This window comes from Talpa occidentalis, unplaced genomic scaffold (assembly GCF_014898055.3).
Source record: "Talpa occidentalis isolate TD23 unplaced genomic scaffold, MPIMG_talOcc4v2.1 talOcc4.12, whole genome shotgun sequence".
NCBI lineage: Eukaryota > Metazoa > Chordata > Mammalia > Eulipotyphla > Talpidae > Talpa > Talpa occidentalis.
The window spans coordinates 55,285,823-55,309,524 of NW_023601212.1; the positions used below are offsets into that span (position 1 = coordinate 55,285,823).

General features: G+C 34.6%; 1 protein-coding gene across 4 annotated transcripts in view; it reads right to left on the bottom strand.

Moving 5' to 3' along the window:
- AXDND1 (axonemal dynein light chain domain containing 1) overlaps nucleotides 1–23,702 on the bottom strand; it is a 73,109-nt gene that overhangs the window by 30,660 nt on the left and 18,747 nt on the right. For all 4 annotated transcript variants that reach the window (XM_037506379.2, XM_037506380.2, XM_037506382.2 and 1 more), the window contains 8 exons: nucleotides 22,963–23,084; nucleotides 17,872–18,012; nucleotides 17,095–17,199; nucleotides 13,456–13,576; nucleotides 11,582–11,683; nucleotides 10,614–10,774; nucleotides 9,335–9,407; nucleotides 6,114–6,348 (listed from right to left, as the gene is read on the bottom strand). In XM_037506379.2, the coding sequence (XP_037362276.1) occupies nucleotides 6,114–6,348; nucleotides 9,335–9,407; nucleotides 10,614–10,774; nucleotides 11,582–11,683; nucleotides 13,456–13,576; nucleotides 17,095–17,199; nucleotides 17,872–18,012; nucleotides 22,963–23,084 (1,060 nt within the window). The remainder of the gene's footprint in view (nucleotides 1–6,113; nucleotides 6,349–9,334; nucleotides 9,408–10,613; nucleotides 10,775–11,581; nucleotides 11,684–13,455; nucleotides 13,577–17,094; nucleotides 17,200–17,871; nucleotides 18,013–22,962; nucleotides 23,085–23,702) is intronic.

Genomic DNA, 23,702 nt, shown 5'->3' on the forward strand with positions numbered 1-23,702 from the left:
TAGAAACTATGAACTACAGTTTTTATAAAAGGCATGATACATGAAGTCATTCTGTAAAGAAGACAATGATGATTAACTTCTTCATAATCGTAGGATAGTTAATAAAAATGAGAACGTAGTTTTTGAGTCACTTTTAAGTCATTGATCAGGTTTTCATTAGGCCTGAACAAGGATTGAGTTTGGATCCTAATCTTTGACTCACTGTGATATCATGACAAGATACCCTCTCAAACTTTTATCTTACCTTGAGAAATGAAAATGCTTCCACCTCATAGATTAATTAGCAGAGCAATAATTAAAAACCAAACTTTTTCTTGTCCTCGATGAAAATATTTTCACTACCTTTATCAGTAAGCTTTGATTTTTTTAAAAAATACCCCAAATGATCCATTAGTTTCACTATCATTCATCACTTTGATTTAATTTATTTTAAACAATTTCTCTGCCTATGAAGTATTTTCATGGGTAAGTACTGTCATCCCATCTATAACTGTATTATTGCTGCCTTATATAACTAAGACTGTGTTTTTCCATCTGGAGTAATTTTATGAGAACAACAGTACTGGTCAATAGATCAAGATTGCTTGGGAAAGTTTACTGGAAAGGATTCTTTTTTTTTTTTGAAGATTTTATTTATTCATTTATACAAGCACTGGGCACAGTCAGAAGTGGAGGAAGGTGAGAGAATTCACCAGAGCCAGAGTGGAGAGCAGAACAGGCAGACGATGAAATACACTGCTGAGGGGAGCAGCGGGCACGGCAAGAGAGGTCTGTTGCACCATGTGGGACCCTCGCTGGCGACCGGGGATCAAACCAGTGCTGCAGAGGCTGCAGGCAGCTTCACAGCCCAGCGCTCAACCGCTGCGCCACCAGGGGAGGCTCTGGAAAGGATTCTTTTTTTTTTAATTTAATTTAATTTAATTTTTTTAATATAAAATTTTTTTTATATTCCCCATACAATTGCAACCCCCTTATTTTGACCCCAATCCTTCCCTTCCCCTCACCTCACCCCCCCATAGAGTATCTCTGGTTCATAGTTGTTTGTTGATTTTGATTTTTACTTTCATATAGTTATTCTTTTTTCCTGGTCCCTTATTTAAGTTTTCTAGATTCAAGAGGTCCACCTATAAACAAGATAAAAAACAGACTAATCTTCACAAAGTCTACACCTATACTTCATTTAAGCCTAGTCCCTATTTGGATTAAGGTGATCTATTCATACCCTAAATGACCAGCCAGAAGAAAAAGTAAAGTTATTCTTGTAGAATATAACATTATTCACAATCTCAAATTATCTGTGGAATTTCTCAATCCAACCATCAATCAGAAATAGTCAAGAATACAAAAAAAAATTGACTCAAAATCAAGACAAAATACAGAGAATAAAAAAAGACCTACAGGAGAACCAGATAAAACCCTGTTATTAAGCAAGGAGTTTAAAATCCACTATGACTAAAAACATCACTGCATGAAAATATGGGAGAATTTCAACAGAGAACTAGATACCCTAAAGTTAATAAATTTGTAGACTAAAAAATACAAAATTAAAATGAAGAATTTAGTAGATGTTAACATACTAGACAATATAGAGTAGAAAAAGAACACTGCCCCAAAATGAAAATTCTATATAACACAGATAAAATATCACTTAAATAAAAAAGGAAAATAAAAGTTATGAGATGTCATCAACTAATCCAAATGATGGGAAATGCTAAAGAGAGTTCTTTAGGGAGAAACAAAATTATCTCACATGGACAAATGCAAATGTAGAAAGGTACTAACATAAGCATAAAATGGTCTTATTCTTCAAGTCCACAAAAGGAAAAGACTTTAATCTTTAGCTATAGACTAATGTCATGAACAAATAATAAAAAATCAGTTAAAAATCCTTTCTAACGAAGCAGAGGCTTCTCATCAGTACCCAAGCTTCTGAACATCAGCCCATCCAAGTCACTTTCAAATGTCATATATTTTGTTGATTCCTTAGACCCCAATTTTGTTGTTTTACAGCTGAAGACAGTAATTGCTATTGTCATAATTTTATTTAATTGTCTATGCATAAATACATTTGTTTACATGATTGCATGAAGCCCAGTCTTTTCCTCTTTGGTCCAAAATTTCTTTGAACCTTGCCTACTCTCCCTCTTTGGCCCTGTGGCCAGTTCAACCTTCACCAAATCACCCATGTGAAAACTTGGTATAGCTGTTCTCTATTTTCTCTTCAAGCTTATGAAACTATATATATGCATATGTATGCACATATATGTGTGTCTCTACCCATACACATATAAAATACATATAAGTGTGTATGTATTCATGATATGGATAATCATTTATTTTAAAAGAACACAGATAATCTCAACATCACTAATTATCACAGAAATTTAAATCAAAATCACAGTGGAATATGACCCCATAACTATTAGGAGGGCTACTATAACAGAAACAGAAAATGACTAGTTAGGGATATTGCTCTGCAGTTTTCTCTTGTTTTATGATTTCCCTACTTTTGGTTTCAGAGTAATGTTAGCCTCAAAAATACGTTTGGAACCATTTCCTCTTCCTCAATTTTTTGGAAGAGTTTGAGAAGGATAGGTATTAGTTCCTTTTTGAAGGTCTGGTACAACTTGCTTATGAGATTGTCTGGCTCAGGCTTTTGTTTTTTGAGAGACATTTGATTATTGGTTAAATTTCCTTGCTTATAATTGATCTTAAATAGATTTTCTATTTCTTCCTGATTTAGTCTTGGAAGGCTGTATGCATCTGAGAATTTCCCCATTTCTTCCAGATTTCCAATTTGTTGGCATAAAGACATTCATAATAGTCTCTTATAATCCTTCATATTTCTGAGATGTATGTAGGAACTTTTCTTAATCTCTGATTCTATTTATTAGTTTTATCTCTTTCCGTGAGTTTAACTAAAGGTTTGTATATTTCTTTTATAAATAAGTCATCTTTTGGTTTCATTGATCTTTGAACTTTTTTTTAACTTCTATTTCACTTATTTCTGCTCTCAGTTTTATAATTTTCTTCCTTCTACTGGCTTTTGGTTTTATCTGTTCTTCTTTTTCTAATTCCTTAAGGTATAATGGTAAAATTATTTATTTGAACTCTTTCTTATTTCTTGATGTGGGCCTATATTGTATATATTTCCATCTTAGTACTGTTCTGCTACTAGACAGAGGTTCTGGGAGGTCAAGTCTTCATTGTCATTTGTCTCCAGGTTTTTTTTCTACTTTGATTTTTTCATTAACCAGTAGTCATTCAGTAGTGTGTTGTTTAATCTCCACATTAGAGGTTTATCCTATTATCTTTTTTTTAAAGATTTATTTATTTATGCATACAAGAGGTGGGGTGCAGGCCAGAGATGTGGGGGGTGAGAGGATCCACCAGAGACAGAGCGGGGAACAGAACAGGCAGACTGACGAAATACGCTGCTGAGGGGAGCAGTGGGCGAGACAGGAGAGGTCTGCTGCACCATGTGGAACCCTCGCCGGCTGGCTGGGATCGACCCTGCGCTGCAGAGGCTGCGGACAGCTTCACAGCGGTGCGCTCAACCGCCGGCGCCACCAGGGGAGGCCCCTATTATCTTTTTATGATTTATTTCAAGTTAACACTTTCGTGATGAGAGAAGATACTTGATGTTATTTCAAAATTCATGAATTTATTCATAACTGCTTTGTGACATAACATGTGGTCTGTCTAGAAAATGTTCCGTGTTCACTTGAGAAGAATATGTGCTCAGCTTTCTGGGGTGAAGTGCCCTATAAAGGTCTAGTAGGTCTACTTCATCTAATTCTCTTATTTTTTCAAATAATTTATTTGTGCACACAAGAACTGGGGTCTAGGCCAGAAATGTGGGGGGTGAGAGGAGGCCCCTCATCTAATTCTTCATTTAAGACTATCTACTTTACCTTCATAAACATAATTTTAAAAAAATAGGGCCTCCCTGGTGACACAGGGGCTAAAGACAGTGCTATCAAGCTATTGCCAGCCACTACAGCATGAGTTCAATCCCCAGTCAGCCAGGGAGATGACCCACAATGCGCAGCAGACCTCTCCTAACTCACCTACTGCCCCTCTCAGCAGTGTATTTCAGTACATCTGCCTGTTATGCTCCCCATTCTTTCTCTGGTGAATCCTCTCATCCCCCACACCTTTGGCCTATACCCAGTTCTTGTATGCATAAATAAATAAATCTTTTAAAATAAATAAATGAATTAAAATGTGATCTGTCTAAAAGGGAAAATGGAAAGAAAACTACATTCAGGATAACATTAAAAAGAAAAAAAATACTTAGAAAAGCATTTAGCAAAAAAAAGTATAAAACTCTTTCTCAGAATATCATAAGCATTGTTGAAAGAAACTAAAGAACATCTAAACAACAGGAAAAACACCCCAATACATGGATTGGAAGATGTAATAGTTAAGACACCAATCTTCCTCAAACAGATCCACTGATGCAACTCAATCTCTGTCAGAATTAAAGCTTATTTCCTTGTAGAAATTAATAATCTGTTTCTAAAATTCCTGTGGAGTTGCAAGTGATCCAGAAGAGCTAAAACAATTATGAAAAAAGAATGCGGACTCATACTTCTTGATTTTAAGACTTTCTACAAAGCAATAGTAATCAAGCCAGTTTGGTCCTGGCACACGGGCATACATATATAGCAAAGGAATAGAGAGTCTAGGATTGACCATATGGTCAACTGATTTTTGACAAGGGTGTCAACCATTAAGGAAAAATGTTTTCCACAAATGGTACTGAGATAACTGCATCTCTACACACGAAAGAAAGAAAATTGGACACTTACTTGACATGATACACAAAAATTAACTCAAAATGAACCATCTATAATAACAAAAAAGCAAAAGCTAAACAACTCTTAGAAGAATACATAGGATAAATTTCATGACTTTGTATTTGGCAAAGGATTCATAGATATTCACCAAAAGCACAAACTAAAAGAGAAATATATCAATTGGAGTTCATTAAAATTAAAACCTTTGTACGTCAAAGGAACACCATCAAGAAAACGAAAGACAATCCACAGAATGGGAGAAAATATTTACAGTTATATATCTGGAAAACGTATTTGTATCCAGAATATATTTCAAAAAATACAACTTAATAGTAGAAAGACAAACAACCCAACTAGAACATGAAAAAAGGATCTGGACAATTCTTCAGAGAAGAAACACAAATGGCTAATAAGTTTTTACAAGATGCTCAACATCATTAAGTATCAGAAAAACAAATCAAAACTATAATGAGATATTATTTCATATCCACTAGTCTGACTAGGATTAAAAAATCAGATAACAAGTGTCGGCAAGGGTGTGAAAAAACAGAAACACTCGTACACTGTTGGTGAGTAAATAAAATAATACAGGGTCTTTGAAAATATTGTGACAGTCTTAAAAACGTTAGAGTTACCACGTAAAGGCAATTCTGTTCCTGGATATGTATACACCTAAGAGAAATGAAAACCTATGTCTACGCAGAAACGTAAACAAATGCTTACTTCAGTGTTATTCATAATAGCCAAAAAATGGAAATAGATCAACAGACAAAATAAGTAAAATATGATATATACGTATAATGGAATACTATTGAGTCATAAGAATTAATGAAGGACTAAAAAATGCCAAACAACGGATGAAACTTTAAAACACTATGCAATGTCAGAGAAAGATAATGTACTATATGATTCCATTCAATGGAAGTCCAAAACAGGGAAATCTATAGAGACAGAAAGTAAACATAAGACTGGGACAAGAATGGAAGAATAAGGAAGTGATAGTTAAAAGGTATAGGTTCCTTTTAAGTTTTATTTTAATGAAAATAACCTAAAATTGTTGATGGTGATGGTTGCACGTATCTATGAATATACTAAAAAACACTGAATTGTACACTTAGATAGATTATAATGTGTATATATATATATATATATATATGAATTGCATCTCAACAATGATGTTCAATGTTTTATTTATTTCACTTATTTTTAAAATTATATGTATATTTTGATTTAGTTGAATATTATTGGACTGACGGTAACTATTATTGAACTGCTTTATAGAATCAAGCAATCTTTCGATTTTTTTCTTACCATTATCCCCATTTATCCTTATTTCCAGGTCATTGTAGAGTTTTCCTATGCTCTTCATAATTTCAGTCATATGCTGATGCTCTGATGGCAGCTCCCCTTCTATACTTTTATGGCGACTAAATATTCCAAACCCAATATCCGTCCAGTTTTCCTGTAAGTGCTTAATAATCTTGAGAGAATCATATTTTGACAATAGATTATCCCCAGTATACTTGTCTTTTTCCTCCAGCAGTACCTAGAGAGTAAAGAGGGAAAGGGGAGGGAGGGAAGGAAATTAGCACATTATTCGCCAGTGAGTTCGTCAAAATCTACCCAGATCCTTATTTTCCAGTGATTCAAATTATTTTGGAGTTGCATCCTATTATCATTAGAGAAGAAATTGTAGGTGACATACATTTCATTTTTAAAATAAAAGTGAATTTAAATTAATTTTGAAACCCTATAAAATAATCCATATTTTACCAAGAAGAAAGTCATTATATTAAATTCTTTAGGGGTAAAAAATTAGTGATAGGTAAATAAGATCCAGAGAACTGTGTATGTTTAATTACTATTTGTATATAAGGACATAATATATCTGTTTACATGATCCCCACTAGACTTGGGAAGTTTCTAGAGTGTTTAGATTGTGTTTTACTCATGTTTGATTTGTCTGTCTAATCCCAAGTCCAGGTCCTACACATGACATACCGAAAGATATTTGTGGAAAAATAAAGTTTAATTTATATACAAAGTTTGCCAATATTTGTGACCCAGAAAAATCACCCACCCTTCAAGAAGAATAACCCATACAGGTACAATGTAGCAGAACAATTAAAAGTAAAGATTTTGGAGTTGGAGAGACTGGAACTCAAATTCAGATTCAGTCGCTTATCATTAATGGATAATAAAGATAAGTTACTTAATATTTCTAAACTTCAATTTCCATATTTCTGAAATGGGGATTATAAAATCTATATCATGTGGCTGCCATGAAAGAAGATAAAATACGGAAAACTCTTTCAGTCTGGCAGTGTGCTTTTTGAATAAAAATTAATGGGCCTTCCTGGTGGTGCAGGAAGTTAAAGTCTCAGCGCTATCAAGCTATGGCCACTGAGCATGAGTTCGATTCCCGCCAGGGAGCTAATCCACATGGCACAGTAGACCTCTCCTGTCTCACCAGCTGCTTCCCCCAGCAGTGTATCTCAGTAGATCCTTGTTTTGCTCTCCACTCTGTCTCTGTGAATCCTCTTACCCCCAGTGCCCTGTACCGCTGGCCCAGAACCCAGTTCTTGTGTGCATAAATAAATAAATCTTAAAAAAAAGAATAAAAGTTATTATTATTTCTACTAAGTATTTTTTCAATTTTATCAATGTCAAAATTGCCAGATAAACAGTAAAAATAATCACTAAAATAGTTATTTTTTGTATATAAGACAATAAACATCTTCAATTCAAAGAACATTCAGCTCAAATCATTCCAAGAGAAAAGCAAATGGTTTTCTAAGATCTGAATGAGACTTCATCATGTCATAAGTTTGAAATTCATTCTGGACAGTATCGTCTATACTTTTTATAATTCGTTAATAAAATATAATTCGTTAATATAATTCGTTTATAATTCGTTAATAAAACCTATTTCCAAAGTTCAAACTCTTTTTCACACTCTTTTTAAAGAGTGATTAATAAACAAATTGTGGTATATTCATACATGGATCATTCAGCTTTTAAGAGAAAGGAAATTCTGACACATGCTACAACACGGGTGGACTTTGAAGATATGGAGAAGGAAGTAAGTCAATCACAAATGGGCAAATTTTATATTCCACTTACATGAAATACCTAGAATAGTCAAATTCATATAAATAGAAAGTAGAGTTAATATTTGGTTTTCAGTTCTATTTCAGATTTTGGAGTCAAATAAAGTTGGACCATTAGGAAAAAAATTCGGAAAATGCACATGCATGCAGTGAAGTTAGTTCTGGCTTTCTTCTCCAGTTGTCACACATAAGTAATATTTGTGCTTCTTCTGAACTTGGCTTTTGCCTTGAGGACAAATTGGACTTTTTAAATTAATAACTTTTTTTTAAAAAGATTTATTTATTTATTTATTTATACAAGAATCGGGGTACAGGTCATATGCGCAGAAGGGTGAGAGGATTCACCAGAGACAGAGCGGGGAACAGAACAGGCAGACTGACAAAATACACTGCTGAGGGAGGCAACGGGCATGACAGGAGAGGTCTGCTGCGCCATGTGGGGCTCTCGCCGGCTGGCTGGAATCTAACCGGTGCTGCAGAAGCTGTGGACAGCTTCACAGCACAGCGCTCAACCGCCTGTGCCACCAGGGGAAGCCCTAATAACTTTTTTTAAATTGTGGTAAAATATACATAAAATTCACTAAAACTAAAAACTAAAATAGGACTAAAAATAAAATATCATGTATATTTTTATTTTTTATTCTTTTTGAATACTGATCTGATTTTATTTTTTATTAGTTTTTAATTGCATTAACAATTAGACACCAAGGTTTACAATACAGTATATTGTATTAAGAGTACAGGTTCAGGGCCTCCCTGGTGGTGCAAGGGGTTAAGACGCAACCTATGAAGCTATCCGCAGCCATTGAGGCATGAGTTTGATCCCTGGCCAGCCAGGAGGCAACCCACGTGGTGCAGCAGACCTCTCCTGACTTACCCACTGCTCCCCTCAGCAGTATATTTCAGTCAATCCTCCTGTTCTGTTTCCCATTCTGTCTCCCCATTCTGTCCTCTCACTCCCTGTACCTCTGGCCTGTACCCAAGTTCTTTTTTTTTTTGAAAGATTTATTTATTTATGCATACAAGAGCTGGGGTGCAGGCCAGAGATGCGGGGGGTGAGAGGATCCAGCAGAGATAGAGTGGAGAACAGAACAGGCAGACTGACTGAAACACAATGCTGAGAGGAGCAGTGGGTGAGACAGGAGAGGTCTGTTGCGCCATGTGGATAGCTCCCTGGTGGGCTTGGGATCGAACTCATGCTGCAGTGGCTATGGATTGGTTCATAGTGCTGTGCTTAACCCCTTGCATCACTAGGGAGGTCCAAGCATATTTTTTAAAGTCCCTGTAGTATCATTGTTTTTCCTTTTCTTTCTTAAAACTTAGTGTGACATTTTTAAAGGATGAGATGTGATACCACTGTAGGTGGAGTGGCAAGTTTAAACCAGTAATTCAGTTACCAAGATGTTTATAATAAAGTCTTACCTTGTGCAGTTGTCTGAAGTCTGTAATAACTGATTCAAACACATTTCTCTTATGGGGTAAATTGCTTTTTCCACTGAAAGAAGGAAAAAAAGCAAAAGAAGGGTTTCAGAACAAGTTATAACAAAGAAAATCATGAATACATCTACCACAGAATATTGTGTTACTCCTTAATAATTTTCAGGCATACCTTCCATACCTTCTTCTCATACACATTCATCTTTGAATTTACAAGTACAAATCTGTATGGTAATCAAACTTGAGTAAGCAAATTTTTGGGCCATGAGCCAGATAGTATTAAAAGGGTCATAGGCATTCAGAACTAAACCATCGTAAGAATAATTCCTGTTGAATACAATTGTCAAAACAATGTAAGTAGTAAGGAAGCCTAAGGAATAATTTAGACTCAAATATTTAAGTCAGTAGCCCCAACTTCTGGCAACTTTAATTTCTCTAAAGTCTCACAAGGAGAAAGCTTTTGATAAAGAAATTTCTGAAGATAACCACTGCCACTGCTCCTCTCCCAGCTAATGTCAACAAACAGTATAAACACATGATAGCAGCAACCAGCTTGCATATGTACCAGCTTCCGCTTCCAGATCTTCCAAATCTACTGACTGGGAAATCTCTTTGAGGGTATGAAAAACTCAAATCATTCAACTCAATTAGAAATAGAAATGTTACCTAAATGTATTTCCTCAACAGAAAAAAAAAAATCATAAGACTTAAAAAAACAACATTAGAAATCACTGAGTTCAGCCTGTATCCAAAGTACAGATTCCCATTAACGTTGACTGTGGCTTATCATCCAGCCGACATTTAACTCCTTTATAGGCAGCCGCTTCCATTGTCACATTTCTCTGATTACAAAATATGATATCCAATCAAAGTCAGTCTCCTTATAACTTCCACCCCCTGATTACATCTCTCTACATATGCACAATATAAAATTTGCAGATGAATCCACATAAAGACATAGGTTGACTTGATTTTAAAAAGAGATTACAGAAAAGAAAGAGTTGGATTTAAATGGAAACAGCAACAGTTGGGTAAAGGATTCAGAATGGACTACAGAGATATTTAGCTCTAAAAACCCAATATTGTTAAAGGTTCTAGTAGACTGAATCTTTGTAAGAGTTGCTGGTTACCTCCCCCAAATCAATGTTAAAGTAATTATAAGCTTAGAGTAAGAAAAAGGGAACTGGGGTGGGGTGTGGAAATCAGACTGAGTTATCAAACATAATACTGCATAATGAGAAAAATTAGATTCTTAGAGACCCACCTATTTCCAAAGAACTGCTGCCATTTGATTAAGTTCTCCCTAACAACTTGCAATGTCTGCTTTACAGATGCTTCAGTTTGGTCTACTTCCTCTTTTAATTTATTCATCAAGATTTTCCATTTCTGTGTCAACTTCTGCAACATTGAAAGGTCTGTAGTGTCCTAGATAAATAGCATAGAGTCAAAAATTATATTCATTCATGTAACAAACATTTATTAACATATACCAAGTCATAATTTATATTGCAATACTAGAGACAAGCATAGAAAATGGATCAAAAATTGAAAAGACATCCATTTTTCAAAATGTCATCAGTGACATTGCTACAAAATCCATTTAACTGTGATTTTCTGTCATACATAAAGTATTAGGGACAAGATGAGCCCAATTTTCCCATAGGAATTTCATGCAAGACAGTGCAGTACATTGGAAAACATAGGAATTTCAAAGCCAAATAGAATCAAATGTGAATCCTACTCATTTGCTGGCTATGTAACTGTGGGAGATATTATTTACTTTGAGATAAGTTTTTCTTATCTATAAAATAAAGACTTGACTCAGTAGAAACATGGTAAATGCAACTTATCTCCTTTTCTAACTAATGTACTCACTGAATTTTCCCATAAAATGCATCAAAATCAGTGTAGCAATATGGCAACTATTTCAAGGAAAATAGCTACTTTTACTTTTTTTTTTACTTTAAGCACTAATATATAAATAGACTAACTTTATAAAAAATTTATAATGTTACTTAAGTGAATTAATTTAACTAGGATAGATGATAAATGTAAAGACATGCCTTTATTCACCTTTTTCTTAGACTTCTCATCCCATCCACAATAAAGCATAAATATTATAAAAGTATATTAAAAAAAAAAAAACTATAAACTTAGCAAAGCCCTCTTACAATCTCAACCCTCAACACTTGGAGTCTCTTTTTCCAATAACTTAAGTCAACTGAGCTTTACCTTGGTTGATAGCAGTATGATAAGATGCTTGCTGTATTTATTCCAGCCTTTTTCATTGAGATAAAGTCTTTTAGCCAATATGACTTTATTTCTTTCAATTACCTATAAAAAAGTACATTTATTAAGCCCAAACCAATGTCACATATCATTTTTGCATTGTATTGCTGTCAATCACAATTTCCTGTTTAAATTATGAGCTAACTTAAATCTCAAATTTCTGTTTTCTAAAACTACTGAACTGGAACTAGAGTTTATAGCCAAGTTTATAGATCTCAAAACAAGCAAACCTTTACACTCATCATTACTAAGGACTCCAAAGAGCTTTTGTTCATGTGAATTTTATCTATTGATATATAATGTAATTGAAATTAAAATAGAAATTATTTAGAATACGTGTTAATTTACTTAAACATAATATTAACAAATCTGTTATATGTTAACATAAATATTTCTCTAAAAAAATACCATATTTTCCTAAACAAAAATAATTAGTGAAAAGAGCACTAATGTCATTAATGTCTGCCTTAAACAGAACAAAGCTGGGTATCTGCTTCTGCATTCAATCTGTTGCAATATCTTAGATCAATGTATGCTCATGAGAGAATGAAAGTGAAAAAGGCAAAAAAAGTCTTTGTATTTCAATGAAACTAGTATTAACTTCATGAAAGGGTTCCAGTGACTCCCCTCAGGGGTCCTTGAACAATACTTTGAGAACCACTGATACACTGAATCAATTATATAGTCTTTCAGTGAATGACTGTGTTAGATACTATACATGTAGACTTGAACAAGAGAAAGTCCTTATATTCAGGAAGTTGACATCCTAGTCACGTAGGGAAAATCTAACTCAAAACCTCTACCAGGGCTTATTTCTTGAGAGAAAAGAAATTCATTTGTCTTTTCTTTTCCTCCTACTAATAACACCTAGCTCCCAATTTGCATCTTGTATATTTACTGTCACAGTTGTTTCCTCTGGACTTGTCAATGTCCCTTTTGAAATTCTGCAACAAAATGGAACACTGTGTCCTAGATGAAGTCTAATCATTCCATAAGAAAATGGGATAAAAATTTTAATCTATTGAGGGTCACAATTTGCTGTTAATACTATTAAGTCCTAGGGTCTCCCTGGTGGCGCAAGGGTTAAGTACCGCACTATGCTGCAGCCTCTGCAGCACGATTTTGATCCCCGACCAGTCAGGGAGCAACCCACATGGCACAGCAGACCTCTCCTGTCTCGCCCGCTGCTCCCCTCAGCAGTGTACTTCGGTCAATCTGCCTGTTCTGTTCCCCACTCTGTCTATGGTGAATACTCTCACCCACTGCATCTCTGGCCTGTACCCCAGCTCTTGTATGAACAAATAAATAAATCTTTAAAAAAAATACTATTAAGTCCTAGATGTGAGAACAGGTAATCAACAAGGAAATTGTTCAGAAAAACAATAAATATTGTGGGAGTTTGCTGTTTTCCCAAAACATTACTATAATGGTCCAAAGACTGCCAATTCATTTGTCATATTGGATATTAATATCTTTTACTTTCTGTGAAAAAATAATTACCACCTTTCCAATATAATGTTTATATAAATTAAAGTTGAATTTTTTAACCAGTTCACAAACAACAGAAAAAAATTCTTGTTCATACTTTATAGATGCTGGTGAAATAAGAGCCCTGAATTGAGCAATAGTCACCTATCCAGTAAAGAAGAAACAAAAAAAGAGGAAGCAACTTTCCCTTCTCCAGGTCTATACTGAGTACATTATTCACCAATTAAATATTCACATTCATTTTTAAATATTTTGCCCCTATTATGGAAAATTATAATATGGAACTTTATCTAGACCAAAAAAAAAGTTTATGATTTCAGATGAACTACCTTGAGGGCTAATTCATATGTGGCAGAACTCCAGATATCTCTTTCTGCCATTAACTGTTTAATATCATTCTCCATTCTTCCTCTTTGCAATGTATATAAGTCATGGTATTCTTCCACAATTCTAAAAGAAAAATTAAGAAACAGTAATATAGAAACTTTTTTTAAAAAATTGCAATTGTTTAAAATGGCAATTTGTTCTTTAGAAATTTATCATAAGGTAATTACGGAATAACTGCTGGTATAGTAATATCAGACACTGAAACAGAAAAAAGAATATTCATATTTCATTTGCAAATTTTACAAAAGTCTTAAAATTAGAAGTCAATGGCTGTTATCAAAAAGTCAGAAATAATCAATGTTGGTAAAGATGTGAAGAAACAGAAACCCTCATCCACTGTTGGTGGGAAGGTCAATTGTGCAGTCTCCATCAAAAACCAGAGGGAGCTTCCTAAAAAAATTGAAAACATAAGTACCATATGATCTAGTAATCCCACTTTTGGGTATTTACCTGAAGGGTACGAAAACACTAACTCGAAAAAGACATATGCAGCACTATTCACAATAACCAATATATGGAAATAGGCCAAGTGCCCTACGATGGAGGAATGGATAAAGATGATGTAGTATATAGACACAATAGAATGTTAGTCATAAAAAAAAAAAGATGAAATCTTGCCATTTGCCAGAACATGAATGAATGAATGACCTCCAGGTTATATAAAGAAAATAAGAACAAACCTTTAGATTGACAAAAGAATGGTAGTTACCAGTGGGGAGAAAGGGCAGGGATGGGTAGAAGAAGATGATTGGTTGGTGGTACATACTGAATGGACATTTGGTGCACTGGTGGGAAAATGTGATCTTGTAACCTAGACAACATTTTAAACTAACATTATCTCAATTTAAAAAAATTAAATAAATCATTCCCTTCTCCAAACACTTTTCATTATATTCTATATCTAGTCACTAGAATTTTTACAACATGGTATTTCAATGGTATAACAACACTATATTGAATGAAACTTCAGAACACAAGTGGCAGTAATGTAGCAGTCTTATTGTTAAGCTTCAGCAAAAGTACAAAATCCAATAATTGTGTGTCAATATATTTCTAAATTATCTATAATACAAAATTTTTAAAAATTCTCCACCAATTACCCAAAAGCTTAAGTATAATAAAATATCTTTCTCTTAACTTTTTTTTAAATGTCAATAGTGTATACCTTTTCTTTTTCACTTACTCTGAACATTCTTTTAGAATTTAAAAGCCTTTCTCAGATTGAATACAAACAAACAAGTTGTAGAGTGACAGGTTACATTTCACAAATCCTTTGAAATACTTCTTCCTAAGGATTACTAACTTTGCTTAAGAAGAGACAAGTGACAGGATTCTATAATGAAAGTCAGGAACCACCAACATCAGTTCCTGATGCTTCCTTCTTTTTGGAGGTTTCCACTTGTTCAAAGTGACTAAGAAAAAACTAATCATGCTGGATGTCACACACCTGAATATTATCAAATATTCATATTAAAAATTCAAAAGGCTATATCCTTAAGATCTGTGCACTTTACTATCTTAAAAGATAAAGGTCAATTAAAAAAAATTAATGACCTTTGTTTATAGTAGCAAAAGTATTAAGGTATTCCTTTCATTCTAGTGGGGAATAAAATAGGATAAAAGTAAATACATTTTTGAATTTAGATTCTCTATATATTTATATTTTTCTTGACATTTAAAAAATATAACCACCCTTCAATAAGTTTTTAAAAAGTCAGAGGAACTATGCTAAATTAAAAGGTACATAAAACAAAATGCAATGTGTGCTCCTAGATTGGACACTGGTTTGGAAAACCCACTGTAAAGTATACTTTGAGAATAACTGGGGAAATGTGAATGTGACCTAAATAATTTATGAAGTGAAAATTCACTGAAATAGGTAGAGATTGCTAACTACAGGCTATAAAACAGTATTTTATGTGACACTGTAATTTCCATAAAAAGTGGTTGAGCGCTGGGTGGCGAAGCTGCTTGCAGCCTCTGCAGCACCCGTTTGTTCCCAGGCTGCAGGCGAGGGTCCCACAAAAAAAAAAAAAAAAAAAAAAGGAGGAGGTTCCCAGGTTTCCTGGGAAAGGAGACTTACAGGAGGAACATGGAATAGACCTGTGAAAGAAAGCATGTTTGCTTTTGACCTTGACCTTGCATGAGGGACTTGGGGGTCTTGGAAGTAGATACATGGAGCTGAGACATGTGGAGACACTTGAGAGACATACCTGTGAGGAGGCTTACAATTGCTACTATTATTTTGATTTGTACTTCTTTCCTTGCAGACTTGCCTGGTCACTTCTACCCTTTTCCTAAGAATCCCTGCCAGAAGGAACCTTAGCTATGACAAGTTTTCAGGCCTTAGAACCTGTTTGGCTGGACAATTACCCACCAGGGGATGTGTAACTTTGAGTGTATCATTGGGAAGCTATTATCCTTTCTCCTCTCTCTATGGACACCAATTCTATTCTATTAAGTTCTTTCACACTTAAGAGAATGCTTTGCCTTTATGTGATAGATGGCAGGTTTGGGAGTCCCAGGTACCCCCTCAGTCTAAACTCTAACAGATTCAAAACAATTTTGTCATTAAAAATATCTGTATCCAGGGCCTCCCCGGTGGCGCAGCGGTTGAGCGCTGGGTTGGGAAACTGCCCGCAGCCTCTGCTGCGCCGGTTCTATCCCCGGCTACTCCCTGGCCACCGGAGGAGGGTCCCACATGGCGCGCAGACCTCTCCTGCCGCCCCGCTGCTCCCCTCAGCAGTGTACTTCGGTCCTTCTGCCTGCTCTGCTCCCCACTCTGGCTCTGGTGAATTCTCTCACCCTCCTGCACTTCTGACTGTACCCAGTGCTTGTATAAATAAATAAATAAATAAATAAATAAATAAATAAATCTATCTTTTAAAAAAACATTTTTAGTGTTTGAAAAATAGAACAATATTTTGTGACACATGAAAATATCATAAATTCAAATTTCAGTGTCAATAAATAAGAGTGTCATTGGGACACAGCCCTGTTCCGTAACATCCTTGGCTGCTTTTGTACTATGAAAGCATGAATTACAAAGGCAGAATTGACAGAGTTGTTGCATCAGAAACCTTATCTCACTTTCTGGCTCTTTATAATACAAGTTTGATTAACCCCTGAAATAGAATAAAAATTCTTTAGAACAGAGTAGAATAGCATAAAAACTTAGTGAATACAGAGTCACAAAAACCTAAAAACAAACTATGCTCATACTGTTAATTAAAAAAATAGAAATAAAAACCAGATACCTTTTATATCAGTTTGATAAAAGATATCAGCAACTACATAGGTGAGAGGATATTCAGTACAACCACTCTGTGGAGCATCTGGTAACAACTAGCAAGACCAGACTGCGCATATCCTATGACCCAGCAATTCCACGTTTAGGTGTATACCCTGGAAACCTCTCCCACAAGACAAGGTGTGTATTACAATGGTGCTTGGAGCATGTATTTTAACTCCTCCAGGGAGTTATTAAAAATAATAAAACTTTAAATGTTTCTATAAAATTTTGTGTATTGAAATAAGATGTGAAGCAAGTATGACGTGATGGCTAACATCTGGTAACTCACTTGGCATTCTTTTCAGCATCTAAAAGGGCTTGTGCCAAATCCTTGTGGGCCTTCTCTGCATCCTTTGTTAATTTTACATCATGTGCCCGAACTAGATACAGCTCCCTGAAATAAAACAAAGAAATTTTATAGTTAAAATTTCCAAAAAGTTTCCACCCAGGAAATAGTTATACTTAGGCAATTTCTTAGTTATCATGTTGACAACTCTTCCTAGTTTTTCTAACTTTTAAAACAAATCAAGAAATCCTGTGGACATATGGATGGAATCTTGCCAGATTGGGCAATGGAATCAAGCTAGCCAGACAAGGCAGACAGAAAATGAAAGGCAGCCTCTAGAATGGAGTGAAGGCAGATGCCAACAGGCAAGGCCTCCAGGTTGCTCTATCCTATTCTCAGATATGCCTATCCTATCTTCTTCATTCTTGTCACAAGGTTAAATTATCAGTAACCTTAATTACTATACAATGCTTATTCTCTTTGGGATTTGAACCTTAACAATCATAGTCATGGCACTGCTCTGTAAACCTGATTAAGATAAACATCTCTAATTTGAAAGAAAGAACAAGAGTCTGTTCTCTATCAAACATACACAGAGCCCCAATTTTGTGTTAACATATTTATAGCTACAGATCTATAGCCAGTCCTTGCTCTTCTCTTGCTAAATATGAAAAGAAAATAAGATTCCTTTCCTTTAACCATTCCACTTTCCCTGAATATTTTTTACTCTCTTAGAGACATTACTTTGACTTTTGTGGTTAAGATAATCACAGGGTTTACCTGGTCAGTTCCTCAATAACAGTCTTAAAATTGTACAATTCTTCTAAAATGCGTTGATCCATCATTCGCTGAGTTACCAAGTCTTTGTAGAAGTCAATCATCTGCCTGGCAATTTGGTCAAGCATTTGTACATACCGTTCTCTGCATAAGAAAGAAGGGAAGCAAGACATCATTCAGAAGAATAAGATATGTGAGAGGAAAATTAATTTTAGGGAAAGAAATAGTAAAAAAGACACTCACAAAAGATATGTGAGAAGAATGAGACAAAAAAAGACAAGATCTAAGTGGTGTATTATTCTCATGCTTATACAAGTGAATGAATTGTAGGGAATTTTAACTAGGGTCATAATTATTTGAAATACAATGTTTGAGATAAAAAACAAAGTAAGGATTTCTTTTATTATTCTAAGTATTAAACTCTATGAAGACAAGAACCATGTCTCCATACTGTATCTTTACAGCATTTAAAAGACTGCCTTGAATATAACAAAACCATAAAATTATCTCATTTTCCTTTTTTTAATCTGCATTTGGCATCCCAGACCTTATCTAAGGTAATATTGTTAAAAGCTATTAGTGCAGTATATAGGGAGAAATTATAGTACTAATTGTCTACATTAGAAAAGAAGACTCAAATCAATGACCATTATTTCTACCTTAAAAACTAAAAACTAGACAAACAAGAAAATTAAAAAACCAAAGTCAGTAGAAGAAAGAAAATAGCAATGATCAAAGCACAAATCAACAAATTAGAAAACTGAAAAAATACAGAAAGGAAGGACCAAAAACCAGTTTTTCAAGATAAGTAAAAGCAATAAACTCTAAACATACTGAGCTGGAAAACAAAACAACAAAAATTCCACAAATTACCAACATCAAGAATGAGAAAGTTAACATCATGGATATTAAAAAGACAGTAAGGGAGGGGGCCTCCCTGGTGGTGCTAGAGTTAAAGTCTCAGTGCAATCAAGCTATCACCAGCCAGTGTGGTCTGAGTTTGATCTCCAGCCAGGGAGCCAAACCACATGGCACAGCAGATATTTCCTGTATCTCTTACTGCTCCCCTCAGCAGTGTATTTCAGTAGATCTGCCTGTTCTGCTCCTCACTCTGTCTCTGGTGAATCCTCTCACCCACCCCACCCCCGCAGCTCTGGCAAGGATCCCAGTTCTTATATGCATAAATAAAGAAAATAAATCTTTTTAAAAAAAGATAATAAGGGAATATCATAAATAACTATATCAATAAATTCAACAACTTTGATGAAAAGAACAAATTCCTGAAAAGTTGCAAACTAAAAAAATTCACTCAACAAGGAACTGATAACCTGAATAAGACTGTATCTATGAAAGAAAGTGAATCTAATTTTCAATCTTCCCACAAAGAAAACTCTGAACTTTGCTTTACTAGTGAATCCTATAAAACATTTACAGAAGAAATGCCAAGGCTACACATAAATTGAAGAAAACAGTATACATTCCAAATCATTCCCTGAAACAAAATATTAGTAAGCCGTATCCAACAACATATAAAAAGATATCACAATAATAGAAAAAAAAACAAAACCACACAATAATTTCAATAAACACAGAAGAGACATTGGACTGAATCAAACACCCTTTCGTGACATTAACATTCAACAAACAAGGGAAATATCGCAACCCAATGAAGAGCATCTGAGAAACTAACTTAGTTAGCATCATACTTAATGGTGAAAGACTGAATGCTTCCTCGCAAGGATCAGGAACAAACAAGAATGTCTACTCTCAATACTTCTATTCAATAATGTATTATGCTAGAGGTTCTAGTTGGAGCAACTAGGCAAGAAAATAAGATTAAAAGACATTCAGACTTAAAAGATGAAGAAAAACTATCTCTATTTACACATGACATAATCTTGTTTAATACAATCCCTATCAGAAAATTGATTTCTTTGTAGAAATTAACAAACTAATTTTAAAACATGTATCAAAATGCAAGATACCTGATCTAAAACAATGTTGAAAATAAAGCTCAAATACTTACATACTTGATGTCAAAAGTTACTACAAAGCTATAGTGATCAACACAGTGTGGTATGGCATAAAGCTAGACATACAGATCAATGGAAATGAATTGAGAGTCCAAAAATAAACCCTTGCATTTCTAGTCAATTGACTTCCAACAAAGATGACACAATAAATCACTGTAGGAAAGAATAATCATTTCAACTAATTGTAGTAAGAAAACTAGAACATACAAAAGAAGGATATTGGACACTTTCTTCATAACAAATAAAAAAATTAACTCAAAGTGGTCAAAGACAAATTAAGAGAGAAAACTATATATCTTTTAGAAGAAAATACAGGTAAGTATACTCACAATCATAGGAATAGGATAGGCAATGGATTCAGATGGATACTAGTAACATAAGCAACAAAAGAAAAAAGATATATATCGGATTCATCAAAATCTAAAATCTTTGTGCATTAAAGAATACCATTAAGAAAGTGAAATGACAACACAGGGAATGGAAGAAAATATTTTCAAATCATATATTGATAAGGGATTTGTATTTAGAGCATATAAAGGACATTTAAAACTGAATTTAAAGAGACAGATAACCCAATTTGAAAATCAGTGAAAAGCTTAAATAGACATTTCTCCAAAGAAATACAAATGGAACAATAAATGTATGAAAAGATGCTCAAAATATTGCTAGTCATTAAGATATTACAAAGCAAAAAAACAGTGAATTTCACATCAACTAGGATGTCAATAATCAAGAAGATGAATAATAACAAGTTTAGATAAGGATGTGGAGAAACTGCTGGGAAGAATGTAAAATTGTGCGGTCCTTTGGAAAACAGTTCAGCAGTTCCTCCAAAAGTTAAAGAATTCTTGGGCCTCCCCTGGTGGCACAGCGGTTGAGCGCTGGGCTGCGAAGCTGCCCGCAGCCTCTACAGAGCTGGTTCGATCCCCGGCCGCCGGCAAGGGTCCCACATGGCACGACAGACCTCTCCTGCCACGCCCGCTGCTCCCCTTAGCAGTGTATTTCATCAGTCTGCCTGTTCTGCTCCTCACTCTGGCTCTGGTGAATTCTCTCACTCTCCCACGCTTCTGACTGTACCCAGTGCTTGTATAAATAAATAAATAAATAAATAGATAAATAAATAAATAAATCTTTAAAAAAAAAAAGTTAAAGAATTCTTATACCCTGCAATTCCACTCCTAGATATATACCTAAGAGAACTGAAAACATACATCCATACAAAAATTTGCATGCAGATCTTTAAAGTAGCATGAGTCAAAATAGCCAAAAATGTGGAGAAAACCCAAATGTCCATCTACTGACAAATGAATAAACAAAATGTGGTATAACCATACAATGGAATAGCATTTGACCATAAAAATGACAGGAAGCACTGAAACATGTTACATCATGGGTCAACCTCATGCTAAGTGAAAGGAGTCACAAAAGGTGACATACTATATGATTCCATTCCTATGAAACACCGAGAAAAAGTAAATCCAGACAGAAAGTAGATCAGTGGCTGCCAGGAGTCTGGGAGAAGGTAGAATGGAGAATGACTGCTAATGAGTACCATTAAGGTGTTTTGCAGGGATGATGAAAACACTCCAGAATTAAGATAATGGTAATGACTGCACAACTTTGGAAATATACTAACCACCACCATATTGTATACTTTAAAGGGGGTGAATCTTATGGCATGCCTATTATACCTCAATAAAGAAAGTATAAATTATCTGCAGAAGTTATTGTTGTGATTCCTTACATGGCATAGATTCCTTTATGTATCAATTTATACACATTGAACGATTTAAACACCTATATTAAGAGTAATCTTTCTTCTAGTCCAACCACTATAGCAAGCTGTCTGGAAGTTCCTTAAACTACTAAAAATGGAGCTACCATATGACCCAGCAATTACACTCCTAGGAATCTACCCAAAGGACATAAAAACATTAATTCAAAAGGAAACCTGCTCCCTTTTGTTTATTGCAGCACTGTTTACAATAGGTGAGATATGGAAACAACCCAAATGCCCAAAAATAGATGACTGGATCAAGAAGATGCGGTCTATATACACAATGGAATACTATTCAGCAATCAAAAAGATAAATTCATGCCATTTTCAGCAGCATGGATGAAGCTGGAAGGGATTATGGAAGGGATTATGAAATTAGAAGGAAAAAGAAAAATATCAGATGGTTTCACATATAGGCGGAATGTAGGGGGACCAAATAATGGACCAGGAAAAAAATTATAATAAATGAAAAAACAAAATTAACAGGCAACTATTAATCAGAAACACTCTGTAGGAGAAGGGGAGGGAGAAGGATCAAAATAGGAGAGGGAATGTGTTCTTATACAAGGAACTATGGTGATGGTGCATGGGTGAATTGGTGATGGGAATTTTGCAGGGACTACACCTGAAGAGAAAGCACGCATTGTACAAAAAAGAACGATGTAAAAAAAAAAAAAATATATATATATATACACATATATGTATATACATAATCTATATATGTGTATATATATATGTGTATATGTATATATATATATGTGTGTGTGTGTGTATAAAAATCTGTCTTCCTATTGTATCTACCCACTAATGCTAATTTTGTACTCTGGAAATAATCAGAACAAGTCCATTCTTTCTTTCACCTTATAGCTCCCAACATATTTGTTTCTTTTTTTTTTTTTTTAAGATTTATTTATTTATTTATACAAGCACTGGGTACAGTCAGAAGCGCAGGAGGGTGAGAGAATTCACCAGAGCCAGAGCGGGGGACAAAACAAGCAGACTGACGAAATACACTGCTGAGAGGAGCAGCGGGCTTGGCAGGAGAGGTCTGTCATGCCATGTGGGACCCTCGCTGGCGGCCGGGGATCGAACCGATGCTGCAGAGGCTTTGGGCAGCTTCGCAGCCCAGCGCTCAACTGCTGCACCACCAAGGGAGGCCCCGACTCCCAACATATTCGAAAACAGTCATTGTGCCTTCCCGCTTATGCCTTCTGTTACCCAGACTAAACATAATTTAATATAAAATTCAGAAGGAAACTAGGTTACTCCAGTAATAGCTCTAACCTGATTTTGGACAGCAGTTCTCCTCTATCTGCACAGTCTACACTGACTTGTCGAATAAGTTCATGAAATACTGTATTGTAAACGGTCTGTTCCTTCTTCATTGTATATAGCAGTTTGTGCATCTGCAGAAAATTAAGTAATATAATCAGTATTTACTACATCTTGTCAGTAAAAACAATTTTAGGAAGTAAGCACTCTAAATGTGAATAATTTTAGAAAACTGTGATTAAATTTATTTTACTTTATTTTCCTTTATAAATATACACACACATATGGCTTATTACTTTTAAATCTATGGCTAATCATGCTCCTCTTTATATGATGCACTAAGAAGGTAACAATATCACTTCTATGTTACACTTACCAAAAATAAAAAGCCTAAATATAATCATGAGTACACATCAGACAAACCAAAATTGAGGAACATTGCATAGAATAACTAGTCTGTAATCTTCCAAATACCAAGGTAAAAAAAAAGCAAAAATAAAAACAAAGAATTATTTCAGATTATAGGTCTCTAAAGAAGCAAGACAACCAAAAGCATTGTGTGGTCCTGGAATCCTGAAATAGAGAAGAAAATAGCTATAGAACCATTATAGGGGTAATTGATAAAATTAAGAATTTAAATATAAACTATATTTGATAATACTGTCATATTAATGTTAAATGTCCTGATTTTGAGAATTATAAACATGTAAAATAATGTCCTCATCCATAGGAAATATATTCTGAAATGTTTG